At 40.7% G+C, this 22728-nt stretch overlaps 1 protein-coding gene across 2 annotated transcripts in view; it reads left to right on the forward strand.

Annotated features, from left to right (window-relative positions):
• The window catches only part of LOC145353984 (bactericidal permeability-increasing protein-like), a 104857-nt gene that overhangs the window by 62613 nt on the left and 19516 nt on the right, over positions 1-22728 (forward strand). For both annotated transcript variants that reach the window (XM_080205045.1, XM_080205044.1), the window contains exons 7-13: positions 1110-1173; positions 5302-5393; positions 6641-6817; positions 11291-11350; positions 16048-16215; positions 16303-16370; positions 21485-21527. In XM_080205045.1, the coding sequence (XP_080061171.1) occupies positions 1110-1173; positions 5302-5393; positions 6641-6817; positions 11291-11350; positions 16048-16215; positions 16303-16370; positions 21485-21527 (672 nt within the window). The remainder of the gene's footprint in view (positions 1-1109; positions 1174-5301; positions 5394-6640; positions 6818-11290; positions 11351-16047; positions 16216-16302; positions 16371-21484; positions 21528-22728) is intronic.

The following is a 22728-nucleotide window of genomic DNA, read 5'->3' on the forward strand; positions in this document are numbered from 1 at the left end:
CTTATGAATTGTTTGATGGTGGGATCAATAAGTATGCAAATAGATCTTCCAGCTTTCATGAAAATAATCTTCACCAAAGATACTGAAGAAATCTTTTCTTACCTCACTGCCCCATTTTTTACAAATCTGACATTTTAAATTTCAGGTTGCTTACTGAATCAAATTCATGTAGGCAATTTACACTACTTTTGGCCAAAGATTTAGAGCTAATCTTGTCAATACTTGCTATTTATTTCCTTGGTTAAGAGAATTTTCTAATATTTATAAATCTGATACCAATTGTCAGAACAAAGAATAGAGCCTCTGGAACAAGCTTCCTTCGTTCATGCATAACAGACAGGAGCAATATGACAAGGTATTTATGTTTGTACATGTAAAACAAATAGCCCAAGCTATAGAAAACCTAAATGGGGAAGGGCACTGATCAGAAAAGAATTCCCAAAAATTAAGATTGAACAGGTCATGATATAATAAGTCTTGACAAATTCTTCAGAGTCCAAACAGAAAGGTAATTTGAGCATCATTTAGACAATTTTAGCAAAGAAAATATTCCCCACCCCCCAACCTAGTTTGATTCTTGTCCTGGATTCCAGCTGGGTCACCTTGGGCTCAATATAGAGACAAGTTGTTCATCCCCTCTCCCAATGTCGGATAGTCACAGGCCGGAGTAGAGTACATGATTCCACCATTTCTGCACCATTAGGGTGCACTAAAACAATCTGTGAAGAAATAACACTTGGGGCGCAATCTTACCAGCCGTTCACGCCGCGCTCCCGCTGCAGTGAGGTCAGAGAATTTAGTGCCCAACCAAATCTCTGTTCCCTGCAGCAGGATAGGAAAATCCTGCTGGTGTAAACGGCCATAACATTCCAGTTTCCGTCACTAACATATGCAAACAAAAGGAGCTGATGTATAATTCAAAATATAATGGAAATAGACAATTTTTACAAATGGTGGTTCTTTTGTTAAGTCGCCTAAGTTCACATGTTTAAAAAAGGAAAAGAAATTTGTGCCTTGGAGCATCATCATATTAATTTTTTTTAAATATTAAATGTTAGGTTCTGTAACAATTGTTTTAATGCTCGCAATAACTTTCTTCACTTTTTCAGATCTGTCTTGAATTGCAGAAAATACTCAGTGAAAAAATAGATCCGTTTCTCCAAACTATGCCCGGTATGAGAAAAATATTAAATACCCAGACTACAATATTGAAACATAACTGGCCAGTATGGACTCTGTGGGCTGAACAGCCTCCTTTTGTGCTGCAATGACTCCGCGAATGTGAAAATGTGAAGTCAGTGGAGCCTGACGAATTACAGCATTGTTCATTTATTATGTAATTAAGTCAAGTATTTGAGAAATTATTTAGATTTAAGGGTTTAAAATTAAAATGAACTAAACAGGTTATAAGACAGAATCACAGAATTGTTTTGGTGCAGAAGGAGGCCATTTGGCCTATTGAGTCTGTACTGGCTCTCTGAATGAGTATTATGACTTAGTGCCATTCTCCTGCCCTTCCCCATACCCTTGCCATTGTTTATAAACAAATAATCAATTAATGCCCTTTTGAATGTCTCAGTCGAAACTGAGTGGGATTTTCTGGCCGTGCGCACCCCGAGACCAGAAATGTCCACCTGAGCTCAATGGATGTTTAAATGTTCCACCGAATTTTTTGTTTTGTCCACTGCGGCAGGTGAGATGGGAAATTTTCTGCCCCTGCCTCCTCCACACTCCAGACCCAAAAGACACGTTGGGTAGGATTCTCCCAAAAAATTTCTAAGTGTCAAATTCGCATAAGAATTGAAGTAATTCCCGTTGGTTTATTCAGCAGGACTTTCAAAATTAATCTCCCGCCCACTGCAGCGTCCACACTGACATAAATGCCACTGGGCAGGGCCTATTCCTGCTGGAGAGGCTGGCAGCATAGCATTGAGTGGACCATTGCACTGATCTGTCAGCGTGAAGCCACTGCGCCCCGCTGACCCCCTACAACCTGATCTGCCCCACACTCCCCCCCGCCCTCAACTCCCCACCAGTCCTGATCTCCCAGTGGCCCGGAGATTTCAGTCCCAGGCCTTCTAATAAAATAACCTCTTAAATAATCTCTGCACCAATTTCTGGCACTGGAAATCCAGCCAAAGACGCACAGGGGCCATGGCGCCCAGCGGGAAACCCACTACACGGCCTCCACTTAAGTCTCCTGGCCCGCTGTGCTGCTAAATCAGTTACGCAGGCTGGGAGAATCACCCCTACATTATATGGAAAGGACTTTCCTCATATCATATTTGCTTCTTTTGCAAATCACTTTCAATCTGTGCCTTCTCGTTCTTGATCCTATTATTCGTGGGAACAGTTTCTCCCTAGCTTCTCAATCTCATGATGTTGAACATTGCTATCAAATCTCCTCTTAGCCTTCTTCTCTCCCAAGAGAACAGTCTGAACTTCTCCAATCTGTCCCCATAACTGAAGCCATGGAACCATTCTTGTAAACCTCTTCTGCGCTCTCTCCAATGCACTCACATCCTCCCTGGAGTGTGGCACCCAGAACTGTACACAATAACCAACTCAGGTCTAGCTAGCATCTTGTGTAAGTTCAGCATAATCTATTTGCTCTTGCAGACTATGTTCCTATTAATAAAACCTAGGATACTATCTGCCTTATTAGCTACTCTCTTCACCTGTCCTGTCACCTGCAATGATATATGCACAAATACACCCAGGTCCCTATGTTCAAGGATTCTGAATTTTATTCAATTAAAATCTGGTATATAACAATAATAAATAGGGGTTCAGGGAATAACAAAATAAAGGAGCTAATAAATTTTAAAATGTCTAATCGAAGATTAAAGCAATTCCATCAATAAGATAAAATCTTGATCTAAATTATAAATTGATGTGAACAAATAAACAGAAATGATAAAAATGGGCATTTTTGAGAATATGTGGATATATGCCATACTTGCCTTAAAAGTCTCAGGTTGGAGACACTGGATGGGCTTATCTGGTCTCATTACCTGCTGGACCACCCACCTAAAGTCAATAGATCTTTTGAAGGTCTTTCAGATTATCCTTCCTGCCCACAATGATTCCCGCAATAGGTAGGATCAGAGAACTTGGGCCATTGTGGCTCAGACTTGGCATTGGAATTTGAGTTAGAGACACACTGACACTTAAAGCAATGGGTTGGGGATGTGGGGTTTTGGTGGAGGGTAGTTTCTGAATACTTTTCTCCAGAGTATAATTGCACCTCCAAAAGGCCCAGGTGCATGAGGAGTGATTGTGATCATTGATCAGCTGGAAGAGGGAACTAAGGTGAGATCAAAAAGGAGATCCAGAGTCAACGAAGCTCTCCAACAGGTACCATGTACTTGCTGCCTGTGAGGATAAGGGTGTATAGCTTCCAGGATCGATAAGTCAGAAAGTTAATGATGGCACCATGAAGCAAGATGCAGTTCAAGGATACAAGGGTTTGGTGGGGAAGGGGCAGAGTAGAGATATTGTGATCAAAGAGAAATGGATATAATTAGAGGGAGAGATAGTGTCCTTTGAAATTGGGCTTCAGTATCCTGAAGGGTGTGTTACTTCCCTAGGGCAAATCTACATGGACATCTCAGAGCAGGTGGAGCAAAACCTGGAAAGGGAGCAGTAAGATCCAATTTATGTGAACCATTTATGAGTTAGGGAAGACAAGAGAAGGGCCTATGGGGAGAATTAGAGATTGTGAACTAAATGAAATAAAAGGACTTCACAGTTGGTAATCTTGGGATAGCCACATGTGTAAACTGCACAGAGATATTGAGGACAGGAAAGTGAGAATTTGCTGTGCAAAAGAGCTGTGTTGTTTCACGGGAGAATGGCATCATTGCTGGAAGGATCTGTACCAGTAAGATGTTTCCAGAGTTGGAGCAGTGTTCAAGCACACAGATAGTCAATATGACTTTAAACTAGCTGGGAGAGAGGGACCTGGTGAAAGCAACATAAATCTGCAGAGATTTCAGAATTAAGGCTGGGCCAAGGTAAGAAACCATTGGTTACCATGGGTAGTCATGAAATAACTATAGGTATATAGTAGAAATATAAAAGGACAGGTTTAAATAAAACAGAAGGAACAACATTTTTAAAGATAAATTAAACGGCTTGTACATCAATGTACACAGCATCTTAAGTAAAACAGGAGAACTGGAGGCAATAATCCACATGGAGAATTTGGAGAATCCATATGGATGGAGCTAAGAGATAAGGAGGGATCAATCATACTTGGTAAGACTTTCCCCCATAATCTTCTACGAAGGAATTTTCACAGAAGGCGCATAATGAGTGCAATCAGTGGTCACATTTATTTAAAATGCTCAACAATTGAATACGCTAACAGACCACTTATTATTGAAAACGGTGGAGGAAGCAAATATAAGCAAATATGTGAAATGAGATCATTAACCAAACTTGGAGAGGTTCAAATCCCAGATGGACTGTACCTGAATAGATTAAACTGGGAAAGTGATAGACATGTCTTTAATAAAAATCATTTGAGAAACAATAGTGTCAGAGGACTGGCAATCAGCTAATGTGATTCCTATATTTAAAAAAGGGAGATAGAACAAGTCAGGGAAACTACAGACCAAGTAGCTTAACAATAATGAGGGACATAGATCAGCTAAAAAGTCAATATCTTTTCCCAAAGTAGGGGAGTCTAAAACTAGAGGGCACGGGTTTAAGCTGAGAGAAGAGAGATACAAAAGGGTCCAGAGGGGCAATTTTTTCAGACAGAGTGTGGTGAGTGTCTGGAACAAGCTGCCAGAGGTAGGAGTAGAGGCGGGTACAATTTTGTCTTCTAAAAAACATTTAGACAGTTACATGCGTAAGTTGGGTATAGAAAGATAAGGGCCAAATGTGGGCAATTGGGACTAGCTTAGGGTTTAAAAAAAAGGGCAGCATGGACAAGTTGGGCCAAAGGGCCTGTTTCCATGTTGTAAACCTCTACGACTCTATGACTCTAATAGTAATAGGAATTTTAGACCCTTTTCTGACAAGAGAAATCTATTGCAACAGGTTGGAGACATGTGACATTAAAGTCAGCTTCTGATAATGAGATAATATTATGTACTTATTCACCTAGTCCAATTAAATAATTTTAGGTAAACTTGATACACATCCATCTTATGTAGGTTTATAGGATGAGTGTGCTTGGCGAAACAGGTGATCTTTGCTTATTCCACAGGTTTCTGTTTGCATGTTTTAATCTGAAGAACACTCAAAAATTTGTTAATATTTTAATGTTTTTTAACTTCTTGATTCTTCCAGTGACAAAGAAAATTGACAAATATGTTGGGATTGACTATTCTTTAACCAGTCCTCCAGTAGTGGCAAATGATTCACTGATTTTGCCCCTCAAGGTAATGATAAAATGGAGAAGCAATGGTTTTCTAATTGAAGGAAAATAGATATTTCACCAAAAAGTAACCTTTTACACAACAGTATAAACAAAAAAATTGTTTCATGACAAACTTGATAAAATATAAATGGTACTCACTTCAGATCTACAATTGTGTATTCTGGAGAATTTTTTGACTGAAAATGTGTTGACTTATTTTGACATTACTTGAGTCAGACAAAATGTAATTTTAGCAGCGCTATATTGTCAGAGGTGCAATCCATTATATAATATGATCTCCTGATCTCCTGTCCCATGGCTCATAAAAACTAGTGTTGCTGAAATTATCCATCTTGTTCTTTTCTATTGTCTAATCTTCCTACAACACTTACTGCATTTTCTATTTCTCTTTTTTGGGCAGCAGTGTGGCATATGCTTAGCACTGCTCCTTCACAGTGCCAGAGACCTGAGTTCGATTCCTGGCTTGGGTCACTGGCTGTGCACAGTCTGCATGTTATCCCCATGTCTGCTTGGGTTTTCTCTGGGTGGTCCGGTTTCCTCCCACAGTCTGAAAGACATTCTGGTTAGGTGTATCAGCCATGCTAAATTCTCCTTCAGTGTACCTGAACAGCTGGAGTGTGGCGATTAGGGTTTTTTCACAGTAACTTCAATGTAGTGTGTTAATGTAAACCTACTTTTGACACTAATAAAATGAGTAAATAAATAGAGATTGTTGATAAAAGCCCACACCAAGTCTTGAAATGCAAACTGTGCTCCACCCCAGCCTTTGATGGCAAGTTTTGTTTTGGAGATGCTCTCACACAAGATGAAACTTGAAAAATAAAATTCACTTGTCTGTTCAAGTGGTTTTGAAAACCACCTGAACATTTTCAAAAAAAAATAGGGAATTCTACTACCTAACTAATCTTTGATCTTTGTATAATTTTGGTGAATAAACAAATTGGTTGCTTCTTCATCTCATTATGAAACATTATTGCTCCAGGATAGCTGCTGAATTTGACTTGACAATAACAGTTGGTAAACAGTAATTAATTGCATGGAATGCTTCAAGATTTTTCAATATGATATGGCATGACAAAGTGTTTCTTTTTACTTCTTTGTACTTGCTCATTGGGTATATTTTCTTCTTCATGTTTTGTGAACATACTACAAAGTACATGAAGGTGTAGAAAGAAAAACAATTTTGATGGTTTACTGAGAAATATTATGCACCTGTAAAATACTAACTGAAATGTAATTTCATACCAGGGGAAATTCTATCATCTCTTAAACCAAACCAGCATTCCTTTTACTGCTCCACCGTTGGATGTTTTAGTGGACCATGACCGCATGATTTACATTGGATTCTCTGAGTATTTCTTTAATACTGCTGGTTATGTATTCAACTCAGTCGGAGATTTATCTATTAACATTACTGACGACATGGTGAGTAAAAGATGATTCACGTATTAGTTCAATCACATAATCTCTAATCTCTGCAGACAGTTTCCACATTTAAAATTGTGTCAAGGATCCCCCAACCTGAATAAGACTGTCTGCAAGTCATTACTTAATCACAAGACTAAATCCAGAGGTCTTGCTGCAACTGTACAGGGTACTGGCGAGGCCGCAGCTGGAGTACTGTGTGCAGTTTTGGTCGCCGCACTTACGCAAGGATATTTTGGCCTTGGAGGGAGTGCTGAGGAGGTTTACTAGGCTGATACTGGAGTTGAGGGGGTTGAACTATGAGGAGAGGCTGAATAAACTAGGCTTGTACTCGTTAGAGTTTAGAAGAATGAGGGGAGATCTCATTGAGATATATAAGATGATGAATGGGATGGATAGGATAGAGGTGGAGAGGCTCTTCCCGCTCAGAAAGGACAGTAGGACTAGAGGGCACAGCCTCAAGATAAAGGGGGGGGCGATTTAGAACGGAGTTGAGGAGGAACTTCTTCACTCAAAGGGTGGTGAATCTCTGGAATTCTCTGCCCGTTGAAGTGGTGGAGGCTGCCTCGCTAAATATATTTAAGATGAGGGTTGATAGGTTTTTGATAGGCAAGGGGATTAAGGGTTATGGGGAGAGGGCGGGAATATGGAACTGAGCCACGACAGATCAGCCATGATCTTATTGAATGGCGGGGCAGGCTCGAAGGGCTAGATGGCCTACTCCTGCTCCTATTTCTTATGTTCTTATGAACCTCCCTCAGTAAAGTTGAGGCTATTCAAAACTCTGTATCCTAACTCACACCAAAATCAGATCACCAGGAAATTCTCTGCTCATTGATCTAACCTGGCTCCTTGTTAAGCAATGGTGCGATTTAAAAATAGTCATCCTAATTTTCAAATTCCTCCAATTCACAACCTTCTCTATTTGTGTAATCTCCTCCAGCCATATGACCCTCTTAAATATCTGCGCTTCCCTAATTCTGGCCTCTCTTGCATTCCTGATTTTAATCCTCCAGCGTTGGTGGCTGGGCCTTCAGCTACCTTGTAAGCCCTAATTTCTGGAAACTCATCCTTAAATCTCTGCAACTCTCTACCTCAAACTCCACATTTAAAACACTTCTTAAAACCCAGTACTTTTACCAAGTTTTTGGTTATTTGCCCTAATATCTCCTTACAAGGTTCTGTGCCATATTTTGCTCTAAAATGCTGCTGTTTATTCCATTAAAGGCAGTATTGGATATAAATAGAAGTAGTTGTTACTTTCAGGAAGTTTATATCCTTCTAGAAATATTTATTGATATACTAACAAAATTCCCCAGTACCACAGAATTCCCCCAAAGTTGGTTGTGAAATGGAGGCAGGCAAGAGCTAATGTGAATATCCCCATTACATTTAGAATTTCCCATGGAGTTACCATGGAGTGGAAGCCCAATGGATACAGGTTCTTCCCCAGATTCCTGTCCATCAGCAGATATAACTCCAATTTCCACCTCCTCCCTCACAATGAAATTCCAGGCCTCATTTATTCTACTTGTACCATTGTTATGCAACATAACTGCATGTTCACTGTTCTAGTGGAAGGGAATCTCAGTTCTTGCTTGAGGCTTGTTAACTTTGTTACATCCTCTAACTCTGTAGTAGATTTACATGATTATAATTTAGTACACATGTCTCCTCTCAAATATTTCCCTAATGCAAACAAGATCAGCTCTGTGAATTTCTCCTTCCAAATATAGCCCAAACTCTTGGAATAATTCTTGTTGATCTACTTTAAATCTTTTCCATCAATGTCCTTTAAAAATGCTCCCTATAAAATATCGCTTCAAATTTGGAAGCCTTCCAATATTCTAAGTGCAGCAAAGAAAAGGACATACTTGCGCTGACTTGCCCATCTGGGCTTAAGTTCCAAAGTGTATGCAGCCTAGACCTTCCTTGCTGCCCCAGCAAAGCTCACAAAGTCAGTGAGAGGTCCTTCATATATCATTAGTGAACTTGTAAGTGACCAGGGATGCGTCTGCATCGCCCACCACTGAGGTAACCATAAAAGTTCATTATAAGTGCTAGGTTCTTTTGAAAGCTGACTATTGTGAAATGTAAATCTCAAAGCTTGCCGGTTTTGTTGGAATGCTGTTGTGTTTATATAGAGGGGGTACTAATAAATTGAACTGGAAGATTGCCTGGATTGTAAGTAGAGCCCAGTTTCTCAAATATACTTCAGATGGAAGATGTCTATCATTGAATCTACAAATGAAGCATTACATTTGGGTTTGGAATTAACCCTTGGAATATCTTAGTTATTACCCAGTTTTTTTCAAAAAATCAAACAATAGTCAACTCCTTTCATTGCAGAACATTATTTACATTTCTTCCTTTATTTTTCTCCATTATATACTTAATTAACTAGCTTATAAACATCCAGCAATTTTAAAACACCCTGTACGACTATTATAAAGATTGGGCATTATTAGAAAATGATGAAAAACAGGTCCAGTTTACAAAAAAGCCCTCCCTAGTTCAGTTCCCTTAGATATCAGCATGGGCAGTATTAAAATCAGATTAAAGTTTGTGAATATTTAAAAGCAAATCTGAATATCATTTTGACCAATGTGAGGTGATGTGATTTGGAAGGTTGACTGCAGGAGGAAAGTATATGGTAAATGGTAAAGCCCCCAGAAATATTAGCATACAAAGAAATCTAAATGTGCAGATCCACAATTCCCTCAAGGTGGCAACTCAGGTGGACAAGGTGGTCAAGAAGGCATATGGCATGGTGGCCTTCATCGAACAAGGTGTTGAGTATAGGAATTGGAAAATCTTGTTGCAGCTGTATAAGACTTTGGTTAGGCCGCATTTGCCGTATTGTGTACAGTTCTGGTCGCCACACTACCGGAAGGATGTTGATGCAAAGGAAAGGGTGCAGAAGAGATTTACCAGGATGTTGCCTGGTTTAGAGGATATGGACTATGACGAAAGATTGAACAAACTTAGATTGCTTTCACTGGAGCATCACAGGATGAGAGGAAATCTGATAGATGTTTACAAGATTGTGACAGGCTTAGATAGGTAGATAGTCGGAGTCTTTTTCCCAGGGTCGAAGCATCAATTATTTGGGGGCATAGGTTGAGAGTGAGATGGGGAAAATTTAAAAGATATATAAGGAGCAAGTTTTTCACACAGAGAGTGGTGAATGCCTGGAACACACTGCCAGAGGAACAGGTGGAAGCAGATTCTATAACAATGTTCAAGAGGCATCTGGATAGATACCTGAATCGACAGAATAGAGAGATATAGACCATGTAGAGGCAAGAAAGTATTAGATTAGAGAGACAACTGTATCAGCACAGACTTGGTGGGCTGAAGGGTCTGTTCCTGTACTGTTCTTTTTTCAATAGAACTACACCACAAGATTTCTTTTTTTTTAACCAAAATGAATTTTACTGTATATAAAAGAATTAAATAAAACAAGCTCTATTAACTTAACAAGCTGGTCTATAACTGTGTACCTTACGCATTCAAATTTATTTCTTACACCCCTCCAAAAATTATCTTACAGGCCAAACTTTATGGCTCTGTCACAGAGGGGGTGGATCTGTCAAATACAATAAGCAATTCAAAAGTCCTTTTGTCTTCAGTGGAACCATCAAATCCTGCCAGCACAAAATTCCTCCCTTAAAGACACAACAATCTTAAAGTTATGTACTTTTGTAGGAACCACACATAAGGGTGCCACCTTCTGCACCAGCTATTCTCTGAGATACGGCATTCATTTACCAATTTTTGACTGTGATGGCCTAAGTCCCTTGTTCTGGTTACTTCTTTGATACTTCTTATCTAGTCTGTTGGCTGCTTTCTTTTGCAATAAGACATTGTGAGGCACACTGTACATTCTCCCACTCGCTTCAAACTAGGCAATCTTTCTGCTTCTGATCCTCACACAATTCAAACTGAGATAAAACTCACCAGCCATCTCCATGGCCAATGAAGGAGTTTGTGTTTTACTTTGGTTACAGTGCAGATCAGCCTAAAAATAATTTATTTTGGCTAACTTCTCTCAGTGAGCTGCAAACCACATGAGGTCCAAACTAAAAACCTCTCCCAGGCAAACTGAAAGCAGAAAACCTTCCTAAGCTCTACATATCTCCATGATGTCGCAACCTGTTCTGGATTATCCTCAAACCAACCTTTATGTCAATTATCCCTCATTTAAAATTTCACCGGCTAAGTAAGTTTATCTGCTGTGTAGCAATCACTAAAGCCCAGTATTGTATTACCTTATCTTTAAAGCAATAATCTTCCCAGCGCTAAACACTATCCCTAATGTATTAACACGAACCATGAGCAACAGTATTAAGGTAAGTAAAATGGTATGGACCAATTCAACAATGATTCCTTTGTTCAGAGAAAATGAAAACGTACATTAAAATATTTCCAGTCATTAAGCTTAACTGATAATGTGCATTTTTCTTCTTGCAGCTTCCCAAGAATTCCCATATACATTTGGATACAGCAACCATTGGAACTCTGATACCACAGGTATTTTAAAATGCACTTCTTACATGGTATTAATATTTGTTTTGCAATAACTGCATTAAATGAAAGGTGTTATAATTCTACAATTAGTCACAATTTAACGTACAAATGATCCTGCTTCCAATTGGCATGTTTTGCACAAACTGTTGCTCACGTTGAACAAACTTAAGCATGGTGAATGGAATGCAGTGCAGATCTGTATAAATATCCTCACATGTAACAAACAGATTGCCCATTTGAAATTAACAAACAACAAACAATCTGCCATTAATCCAGAATACAATTCTTCCATTCGCGAGTCAGATTAACAAGAGAATGTGGATTGGATATCGGCCTGCAATGTTGCAGCCATCATTGTCAGGTGCACGATTTATAAAAGCACGACTCTCCATTGGGAACACGGCATCAAAGAATCATCCTTCATAAGTCAGATAACTGCAACTCCTTTCAGAATTCTGCACAACTTGTCCAAACTCCTGCCTTTATCTGCTTGATCCTTTCATTTGTATGAGTGAGATAACTAATGTTATTCTAATTGGTGCAGAAAAATAGGAACAGGAGAAGACCTTCAGCCACTCAAGCTTGTTGCATTACTCAGTTAGACCATTTACTCACCTAAGTCCCAAATTCCTGACTACCCGAGCCCAACAAGATAATAATTGGGTGAGATTTTCCAGTCACGCTCACCCCAAGACTGGAAAATCCTGCCCAAGGTCAACATGGTCTAGCCCTCGCCAGCTACAATTCCCATGGTGAGTGGGACAGAAGAATTCCACCCAATATCCCACCCCTTCATCATTATTCAATGATGTCCAGCATTCTATGTGCTTAACTGCTCGGGTCAGTAGTAAAGAGGCCATTTGGATATAACATCTGCCATATCAGCTTTACATTGGCTCTCTGCTAAGACAGAATATTTTACTTCTGTTGCCTAAATTGACATGTTAGGAATGACCACTTGGTTGAGCTACAAAAGGACAACTAATAGCCTTGGAACCTTTTCTTTATTGAGAGGGAGAAAGGGAGAGGAAAGAAGGAAATAGATGGAAATAAATAAAACAGCTCCTGATGTGACCATAAAAACCACCTTGACAGATGGGAAACATTTCTGTAGGTCTACAAACTTCTGTCTTGAAAAAAAAATTTAAAAATTCAAGAGCGGGAACAAATACAAAAAACAGGTTGAATTGTTCAGATAGAAGGAAAAGTTATTCTGGACAAGATACTTATGAACTCACTCGAAATAAAGGCTTAGTTTTTTTAAAATTTATTTTTAGTTATTTTTCTCAAATCTAAACTGCTAATCCAGCACACCCCAGGATTTGATTTTTTTTATATAAAATGAATTTTTGATCAATGTAACAATAGTGACCCCTTCTGGTTAGTTATCACTAAATTCAAGCTAAGCTTACATAAACCAGCAAATAAAACTGACTAATTTCTTTCTACAATGTACTCAAAGGTAACGTTTTGAAATATATAAAGCTTATTAACACAGAATTATGAATAGAATTACTAAAATCCAACCTGCAAAAATTACACAAACATTTTCTAAGTTAAACTGCTATTTTTAAGAGTGCATTCACAATATACCTGTAGCGTTGACATAAGGGGAATTTACAATTATAGAGTTTGGTATTCCTCTTCCCTTTACACTTGTATCCATATGAAGGGATTGGGGCTTCAAATCATTAGCATAGTGCCAACATGCTACCACTAATGAGCTGCCCTTAGCAGGCCAACATTCAACATTTCAAAGGCTGCCATGCAGTCTCCTCTGCATGCTGGCATACAAAATGTATAAGCCGTGGGCACAGAAACATTTCCTCCTACTACATGCATGTGAACATCTATACGAATTAGGAGTAGTAGGCCATTTGACCCCTTGGGTCTTATTTGACAAGATCATGACTGATCTGTTTTTTTTATTTGTTCATGGAACATGGACATTGCTGGGTGACCAGCATGTATGGCACATCCCTAGTTGCCTTCGAACGATTGACACAACTGAATGGCTTGCTAGGCCATTTCAGAGGGCAGTTGAGAGTCAACCACATTGGTGTGACTCTGGAGACACATGTGGGCCAGACCAGGTAAAGATGGCAAATTTCCTTCCCTAAAGGGCGTTAGTGAACTAAATGGGTTTTTCTGACAATCCACAATGGTTTCATGGTCATCAGTAGATTATTAATTCCTGGTTTTGTTTATAGAATTCAAATTCCACTATCTGCTGTGGCCTCAATTCTACTTTCCAGTCTAACGGCTATAACATTTGACTCCCTTGTTAATCAGGAATCTATCCAACTCAGCCCTAAAAAAATTCAATGACACTCCGTCCACTGCACTCTGAGGAAAAAAAATTTCACACACTAGTGACCCTCAGCAAAAAAAAATCTCCTTATCTCCAACTTAAATGGGGGATACTTTTTTTAAACTGTGTTCCCTAGTTCTAGTCTCTCCCACAAGTGGAAGAATCTTCTAGGCATACACCCTATCAAGTTGCCTCAGGATCTTACCTGCTTCAATAATATCACCTTTCATTCTGCTCAAGTCCAGTGGATAGAGGGTCAGCCCTGCCCAACCTTTCTTCATAAGATCAATCCCTTCATCCTAGGAATCAGCTGAGTGAAACTTCCCCGAACTGCTGTTAATGTTTTCTTCCTTAAGTAAGGAGACCCCAACTTTAGTTTTGGTAGATAGTTGAAATGTGTTCTGAAGGGGCAGTATTGCAACGTCAATGTCAGCAATTACACCCTTGTCCTTCGACAACACTTGACAGCCCTATTATGCTGTTGTTACTCTGTGATGTTAATTCAATTCCTCTGTAAAGAGTATCTGATGAATTTATTCTCAAACTGCAACCTAGCTGATCACCCGTGGGCTGTCTGAAATGATTTATTGTTTGTAAGAGTTGAGAGTGGTGATCATCCCCAAAGCCGAGCATTGTGGGCAGAGGACTGTCATTATGGTAGGTCATTACTGGGCAAGACGACAGCTCAGTGACTATCGCTGATTGCTGTGTAGACACATGGATTTGGGCCAGTGTCTGTGGGAGTTTGCGCATTCTCCCCGTGCTTGCGTGGGTTTTCTCCGGGTACTCCGGTTTCCTCCCACACCTCAAAGATGTGCTGTTAGGCTGATTGGCAGTAATAAATTGTCCCTAAATCAGTTTCCCTCAACCTGGATGGCCATAAAACAGTAGACAAGGGTCGAGGGTGGAGAGGGGGACTGGTGGTGTTGAGATGGCGGCGCGGGCTCGTTGGGCCGAAGGGCCTGTTTCCCGGGCTGTTTTTGTTCTTTGTTCTTTGGTTGCCCTCTTGACTCCAGCACAATTCCTCAGCAAGTTCATCAGTTGACCTTGTTGCCTCTATAATCTGTGGGAATTGGGAGAAGGTACAGTCAAAAGGCTGAATATTATGCATCAGGAGTGAGCTAAGATCAGAGGTAAAACTTTTAAAATCTGAAACCCAGTACTCACCCACCTACTCCCATGTTTAAAGGAGATAGAATAGGGTGTGACAGCTAATCCACTCCCAGGGGATGGGTTGGCCAAATTAAGAATTTATGAGGATAAAAGGCTCTGAATTAAGCTGTTCCGTATGTTTAGTCCTGACCAGCCAGCTCTCCCGGCCTTAGGAAACTTGCAACTGGAAAGAGGAGAGACTGCTTCAGGGAAGGGATAAGTGTTTCCACTGAACCCTGAAGCACCCCCTCCCCAGCAGCAATAAAACTTTCTGGGCTCTGTAACTCTACACCTCCATCCGTTTCAGCTCTAATGCTGGCAGCAGGTCAACCTCGTAAATCCAAGTCTAAATTACTCTGAGTGTGTTTCCTGTGTAAAATCAGGAAACTGGGAGCCGGGCCACTGTCCAGATGTCATTTGGGTCCTGAGCGGATTGCAAATGAGCCAAAGAGCATGAGGAAACCCTAAGATCGGGCAGGGGAAGCAAACTACCTGTGGAAAATAAGCAGAAATTACTTTTACATCAGAAATACATCAGCAATGGTTTGATATGTGATTTATTATTGTCACATGTATTAGTATACAGCGAAAATATTGTTTCTTACATGCTGTACAAAGCATACCGGACATAGGAACAATAAGGAGAGAGTGCAGAATGTAGTGTTGCAGTCAAACTAGAGTGTAGAGAAAGATTAGTCTAATGAGAGATAAGTGCATTCAAAAGTCTGATGGCAGCAGGGAAGAAGCTGTTTTTGAGTCGCTTGGTACGTGATCTCAGACTTTTGAATTTCCAACGGAAGGTGGAAGAGAGTTTATCTGACGTACGTGGTGTCCTTGATTACGCTGGCTGCTTTTCCTAGGCAGCAGGAATGTCAATGTCAATGACAAGGGAATTAATTTCTTTGACCCTTCACCTACCCAAACCCTGCACCCAAAATATCACTTAGCATTGGAATCCATCTCAATTGTAAATACTCTTTGTAAACTTTTTAATGGCAAAAATTATCAATCTGGGACTTAAAACCTACTCATTGGTGAGCAATCACTATCATTTTAGTGGTCCAATTGCCAAGCAGTTCCTTTTTAAATTATAATTTTTGAAAGATCCTTCATATATAAGCAAATATCAACGATAATCTGCTGCCATTGGACCAGCCTGGCCATGGGATCTGATAATAAGTGTCTTATTTAATTCAGACAAGTTAAATGTGTACAATTACTGGTTCAATCATTCCAGGTGAAAAACATGTATCCAATCATGAAGATAAAACTGCATCTTATAACTGACTCAGCACCATCTGTAGCTTTTTTGTCTGGGAAAATCATCCTCACAACATCTGGAGACATCTATGCTTTTGCTATCTTACCAAATTCTACGTTAGCTCCACTCTTCAGTATTAAACTGGTAAGTTTTTGACTTCTCGTAACTTGAAAATCAAATTATTTTTGCTTGTTGTGTTGGAATCTGACAACTGAATATTTCCATTCACAGAATGCTCAGATCACAACCACAATAGGTGTAAAAGATGACAAGATTACGGGGCAACTAACGTTGGATAGGTAATATTAGAATATGTGATAATAAAGTGATTGATAGAAATTAGCTTAATTAACTGTGTTGGTTCAACCATTCTCAATTTGTGGTCATAGTCACTCAGGTATAAATATTTGTTAAATGAGTACTCTAACATCCCTGATCACTACCCTTCAGCAGTCCTCAAAACTGATGCATCTGTTGTCTCTGATTTGCTACATTGCTTGTCCAGCATCCAGTCCTGGATAAGCTGAAATTGCATCCAACAAAACATTAGAAAAACCAAAGCCATTTTTTGTGGCCCCTACCACAAACTCTGCTCCCTCACCATCAGCTCCATCAAACTGACAACAGTTTGAGGCTGAATGAGGCTATTCACAAACGTGGTGTTATATTTGACCCCAAGATGAGCTCCAATCACATATCCACTTCATCATCAAAACTACCTACTTCCACCTCTACTCTGCTGATTCTGTCCCTCAGTTCATCTGCTGTTGAAAACTCTCATCTTTGCCTTTATTACCTCCAGATCAATTTGAACTCTGCTGCTTCTACTTCCATAACTTCACTTGCACCGAGTCCTGTTTACCCGTTATCCCAGTACCCACAGGCCCACATTGGAATCCAGCCCAACAACACCTTATTTTCAGAATTCTTATCGTTGTTCTCACAACCTTCCAGGACTTCACCTCTCTCTATCCCTGGAACCCCTCCAGCTTTACAAGCCTCTGAGATCTCTGTGCTCCTCCAAGTTTGGATTCTAGTGCATCCCGGATTTTAATCACTCCACCTTTTGGGTACCATATCGTCAGCTGCTGGAGTTCTAAGCTCTGGAATGCCCTCCCTAAACCTCTTCACCTCTTGATGCCTCTTTCCTTCTAAGAGAGTCAGCTGTCCTGCTATCTTCTATGGTGGACAAATGTCAAATGTAACGGAATGACAGTTGTCCAAAGTGTCTTGGATCATTTTACTATGTTAGGGCACTATATAAATGCAAGTTATTGTTGTTGTTGTAATTTGAATTACTAATGCTAGAGACGGTGCTTGTGGGAGAAACACAATCCATGATATTATACAAGTTCTCAGGCATACCTTTACTGACACGTCTTTGATGAAAATTACCAGGCTACAATTCCCAGCATGTATCTGACAAGTAATTTAAAACAGTTTCTTGTGAATTGTGTAACTTTTCATGTGTCTATGTCATAAATTGTGTTTTCAGATTTAGAGATTAATTAGTTCAGGAAGCAACATGATCACCAGTAGTGTTTGGTGACAATTGAGTAATTTGACTGTGGAAAAGAACCAGCTCACAAGAAAATTCTGTTTGACCTTGTCCTCACCAACCTTCATATTGCAGGTACATCTGTCCATGACAGAATTGTAACAATGGCTACCACAGAATGAAACTCCGTCTTCACACTGGAATAATGGTGCATGTCACTGTCACTGTACAAAGCGGAATAGATTCCAAACACAATAATTCAAAACTGTGTGTTCTTGAAGTGCTGTGGACCATCAGTGACAGCAGCAGAATTGTATTTCAGCATTATGTGAAACCTCATGGCCAGACATTTCACTCACTCTACCAAAACCATCAAGACAAGTGACCCATTCTACTTCAATGAGCAGTATAGAAGACCATGCCTGGAGCTGGATCTAGGTTATCTAATAATGAGGTACCTACCTGGTGAAGCCATAACATGCAAGCTAAGCAGTGGAAGCAGTGTGATATGAAAAGAACAAGTAATTACAAAACAAATAGATCTGATCAAGACTCTGCGGATATTGCATATCCAGTCATGAATGGTGGTGGATAATTAGACAGCTAATTGGAAGAAAAAGCTCAATAAATATCCCTATCCTCAATAATGGCAAAATACAAGGGCAACAGACAAGGCTGAAGTGTTCTCAACCAGCTTCAGCCAGGAGCGACAAGTAGACAGTCCATCTCAGAAATTCATATCAAAACAGATGCCAGTCTTCAGACAACTGGATTCACTCCACATGAATCAAGAAGTGGCTGAGTGAACTGGATGTGCAAAGTCCAGATCCTGACAGCATCCAAGCTGTTGTATTGAAGGTTTATGCTACAGAATTATTTGCAAGTCTGCTGAAGGTGGTCATGTACATCAACAAATGAAGCTGGTCTTCTACATCAAGTTATCTACTTGACAAAGTAGAAACTTGCCCAGGTATGCCTTCTCCACAGAAACCAGAACAAATCCAACTATTGCCCAATCAATCTACTTTCGGTCATCAACAAAGTGATGGATGGTGTTGTTCACGGCACTATCAAACGTTCACCAATAATTGACTCACTGATAGTCAGTTTGGGTTCCAGGACAACTCTGCTCCACTGTAGTATGATCTGAAAGTGGACGAAGTGTTGTGTTCAGCGGATGAGGTGAGAGCAACTTCCCTGAACATCAAGGTAGTATTTTACCTAGTGCAATACTAACAAACCCTTGTAAAATCACCTCAAACCCAGACATTATTACAAGATTTTCTCAGGATGGTGTCCCAGATTTAACCATATTCATCTCCTTAATCAACAGAACAAAAACTTGCACAATTAAAAGCATGACACAGAGCCTCTGAAGGTGTTTTGCAGGGCAGATAACCAAAAACTTGGTTAAAATGATAGATTTGAATTGCATCTTAAAAGAGAAGACAGAGGGAGACAGGTGCAGATGTTTAGAGAGGAAATTCCAGAGTATAGGGCTAGGCAGCTGAAAGCATGGCCACCAATGGTGCAGCTGTGAAAATCAGGAAAGCACAGGATTACACAATTGATGAAGCCTGGAGATTTCATGGCTTTAAGGGCTGGAAGAGGCCTCGAGGTAGGGAAGGGGCTAGGCCATGGAAAAATTTGGTAACAAGGATGAAGAGTTTTAAATTGAGGTGCTGCCGAACTGAAAACCGATGTAGATCAGCAACTGTGGGGTAATGGTTGAACCAAATTTAGACAGCAAAGTTTTGGATGAGCGTAAGTTGATGGCAGGTGGCACTGTGGTTAACACTGTTGCCTCACAGCGCCAGGGACCGGGTTCATTTCCTGGTTTGGGTCACTGTCTGTGTCGAGCTTGCATGTTCTTCTCATGTCTGCGTGGGTTTCCTCCAGGCACTCCGGTTTCCTCCCACACTCCAAAGATGTGTGTGCCATGTTAATTGGCCATTCTAATTTGTCCATTAGTGTCGGGGGATTAAAGGGTAATATGTGGGGTTAAGGGGATAGGGCCTGGGTGAGATTGTTGTATCTGCAGGCTTGATGGGCTGAATAGCCTTCTTCTGCACTATAGAATTCTATAAAATTCTTCCTCAACATACCCGAACAGGCACCAGACTGTGGTGACTACAGAATTTTTACAGTAATTCAATTGCAGTGTTAATGTAAGCCTACTTGTGACACGAACAAATAAACTTTAAACTTTAAAATGTAGACCAGTAGATAGGAGGTAGGATGGTATTTTAATTAACCAGTCTAAATGCATGACTGAAGGGTTCAATATCAGATACATTGAAGAATGCTACTAAGGTGGAAGAAGCTAGTTTTGGTCATGGAGCTGATATGTGGTCAGAGGGTCAGTTCAGGATCAACCACAACATCAATATTGCCAAAAGTCTGGCTGAGCTTCAGGCAGTTGGCAGGGATGGGAATGGTGATCAGGGAGCAAAGTTTTTGATGGGCCCAAAGCCAATGGACAAAATTTTCAGCCCTCCTCCTCCCCACCCCATAATTTGGCATGTTTTCTGGTGATGGAGACAATCTGCCATTGGCTGGCAGTGGGATCTCGCAGTCCTGCCAATGTCTATGTGGCCTCCACCATCCACTGGAAGGTCCCACGGCAGAAAGGACCTGAAAATTCCACCCAATTACTTTACTCTTCACTATATTTAGTCATCCAATACAGGGTGCCAAACAAACAGTATGACAAGTCAGAGACAGTGGAGATATGAGGTAGTGAGGAACAGCTAGGTGTTGTCAGCAGACAGGTGAAACATGATGTTGTATTTTTAGATGAAATGAGGCACAGAAGGGAGCCAAGGATAAATCTTTGGGAACTCCAAAGGTAACAATGTTGAGGTGGAATAACTCCCATTGTAGGTGTTTCTCTGGTTATAATCGAATAGACAAGAATTAAATCAGGCAAGAACAGTTCCACCCAACTGAACAACAGAAAAAAGATCCTGGAGAAGGAATGGTGTACTTACAGCACATGGACTGTAGTGAGTCTATAAAGCACTACCTTCTCAAGAGCAGTTAGGAATGGACAGTAAATGTTGGCCTTGCCCATATCCGGTGGAAGAATAAAAGAAAACTATCAACATCCTGAGGTCAGTATTGACCAGAAACTTAACTGGACTAGCCACATAAATATTGTGGCTCGATCGTTTTGTGACAAGTGATTCATCTCCTTGCTTTCCATCATCTGCAAGGCGTAATTCAAGAGTGTGATGGAATATTCTCCACATGTCTTGGCAAATGCAGTTCAGAAAACATTCAAGAAGCTCGACAACATCCAGGACAAACCAGCCTGCTTAATCAACAGCACATCGACCACCATAATCATTCAGTCCCTCCCCCACCAGTGCACTGTAGCAGCAGTATGTGCCAACTACAAGTTGCAATTCAGTGCTTTCCAAACCTGTGACCTCCACCATCCAGAAGAAGGTAAGCAAGTTTATCGGAGTGTCATTGCCTTTGGGTTCTCTTCCAAGTCACACACCATCTTTCTCTCGAACTACATTCCTTGTCCTTCAGTGTCACTCGTTCAAAACCCTACCTAAGCAAAAGTGCGGCTGTGACTTTGCAATACAGACTGCAGTGTTTCAGGAAGGTATCTCACCACCACTTTCTGAAAGGCAACCAGGGATGGGTAATAAATGAGCAGTATTTCCATATCACATGCAGGAATAAATTAAAGAAGAAACTTTAGATGCGAAGTTTTTGAAATAATTGGCATCACAGGCTTACTCAAATCTCTGTATGCCTTTTATATAGTTAGATACAAAATACCCCTTGCTGCCTTTCCACTTCAAACTATTCCATCATCTCCTAAAACCAGCTGTGAGGTATCTAATTACTAGCAAATGTAACTTTGGATAAAATTAATGGATATCTATTGTTCTTATTTAGGATACAATTGTCTCTAAAGAAGTCAAACATTGGTCCTTTTCAAGTAAGCATTTTTCAAACTTCATTTTCAGTTGCAGCAATTCAAAACATTGTTTTAATGTTAAGTTAAATGGGGAAAATGAGGATAAGATACTTTGGCTAAGAACTTCCTTGGAGCTTCTCTGCATACCCACCGCATTGCAGCCCGACGCCCTCCCCCAACCACCATAACTTACATAAAATGAAAAACCCGCTTATTGAGGGGTGATTCTCCAACCTCGCCACGCCTTTAGCAAATTGTGCCAATCCTGGAGAATAACGTGCAGGCCTAAAACTTGGATTCGTACCCAGTGCCAAACAATGTGCAATTCTACCACATCCTTTCTGATGGCACAAATTGATTTGCACCCAGAAAGGGCATAAAGCTAATTAGCATAGTTAAAGCAGCATTTAAATATGCTTAGATATGCACACAAAATTTTCTGGCCCTCAGATGCAGCGCAATAACACCAAGGATCACTATTGGTCTCTACAAGTGGAGGCCTGGTGCAGTGGTCATGCCAGGGGACTCAGGCACCCCCAGGTGAACGGGAGCATGACTGAGCAGTCCCCATCAGGCAGTGACATCCCGATAGTTCCCAACTGGCACAGTGGTGGTGCCTAGCGGCATACTGGCTGTGTCCACTAGTGGCCACTGGACTACCTGTCGCCAGTGTGCCAGGTAGGCACTGTCAAGGAGGCTGGGCTGACATGGGAGACTATGTGGGTGGGGGGTGCATTGCTGACAGTGCTGACGATGGGAAGGAGAATGGGGGTCATGCAATGGTGAATTTGAAGATGGTATTGATGGGAGTGCACATTGGGAATCTTGATTGGTGGGGTATTGGCGATTGGGCAGGGAGACCCATTGGAAGGGCCCTGCTGCTGTGACGTTGCTGACCCATGTCAGGGAAAGGTTGGGAGAACATGCCGCTGATTGGGGGAAGATGTCACGATGTCTGTGGGGAGAGGGAGGAATGGCCAGAGTGCTCTGAAGCCAGGCTCAAAGGCATGTTTAGGCACTACCCTACCCTAGTATTGATGCGTAAATCCCAGTTCCTCAAAAATTAAGAGTGGAAAGATTGTGGCATGTGCCTGAGAGACTGGCATGGATCACTCCATTATTCTTGCCTTTATGTCACTCAGAAATGTTTTGGCAGAATTCCACCTATCAATCACCCATTTTCCTCTCCCCCCACCTCTCCCCCCCACCCCCTCCCTGCACC

The sequence above is a fragment of the Carcharhinus amblyrhynchos genome, chromosome 16, assembly GCF_965287045.1.
Source record: "Carcharhinus amblyrhynchos chromosome 16, sCarAmb.v2.hapA, whole genome shotgun sequence".
NCBI classification, from domain to species: domain Eukaryota; kingdom Metazoa; phylum Chordata; class Chondrichthyes; order Carcharhiniformes; family Carcharhinidae; genus Carcharhinus; species Carcharhinus amblyrhynchos.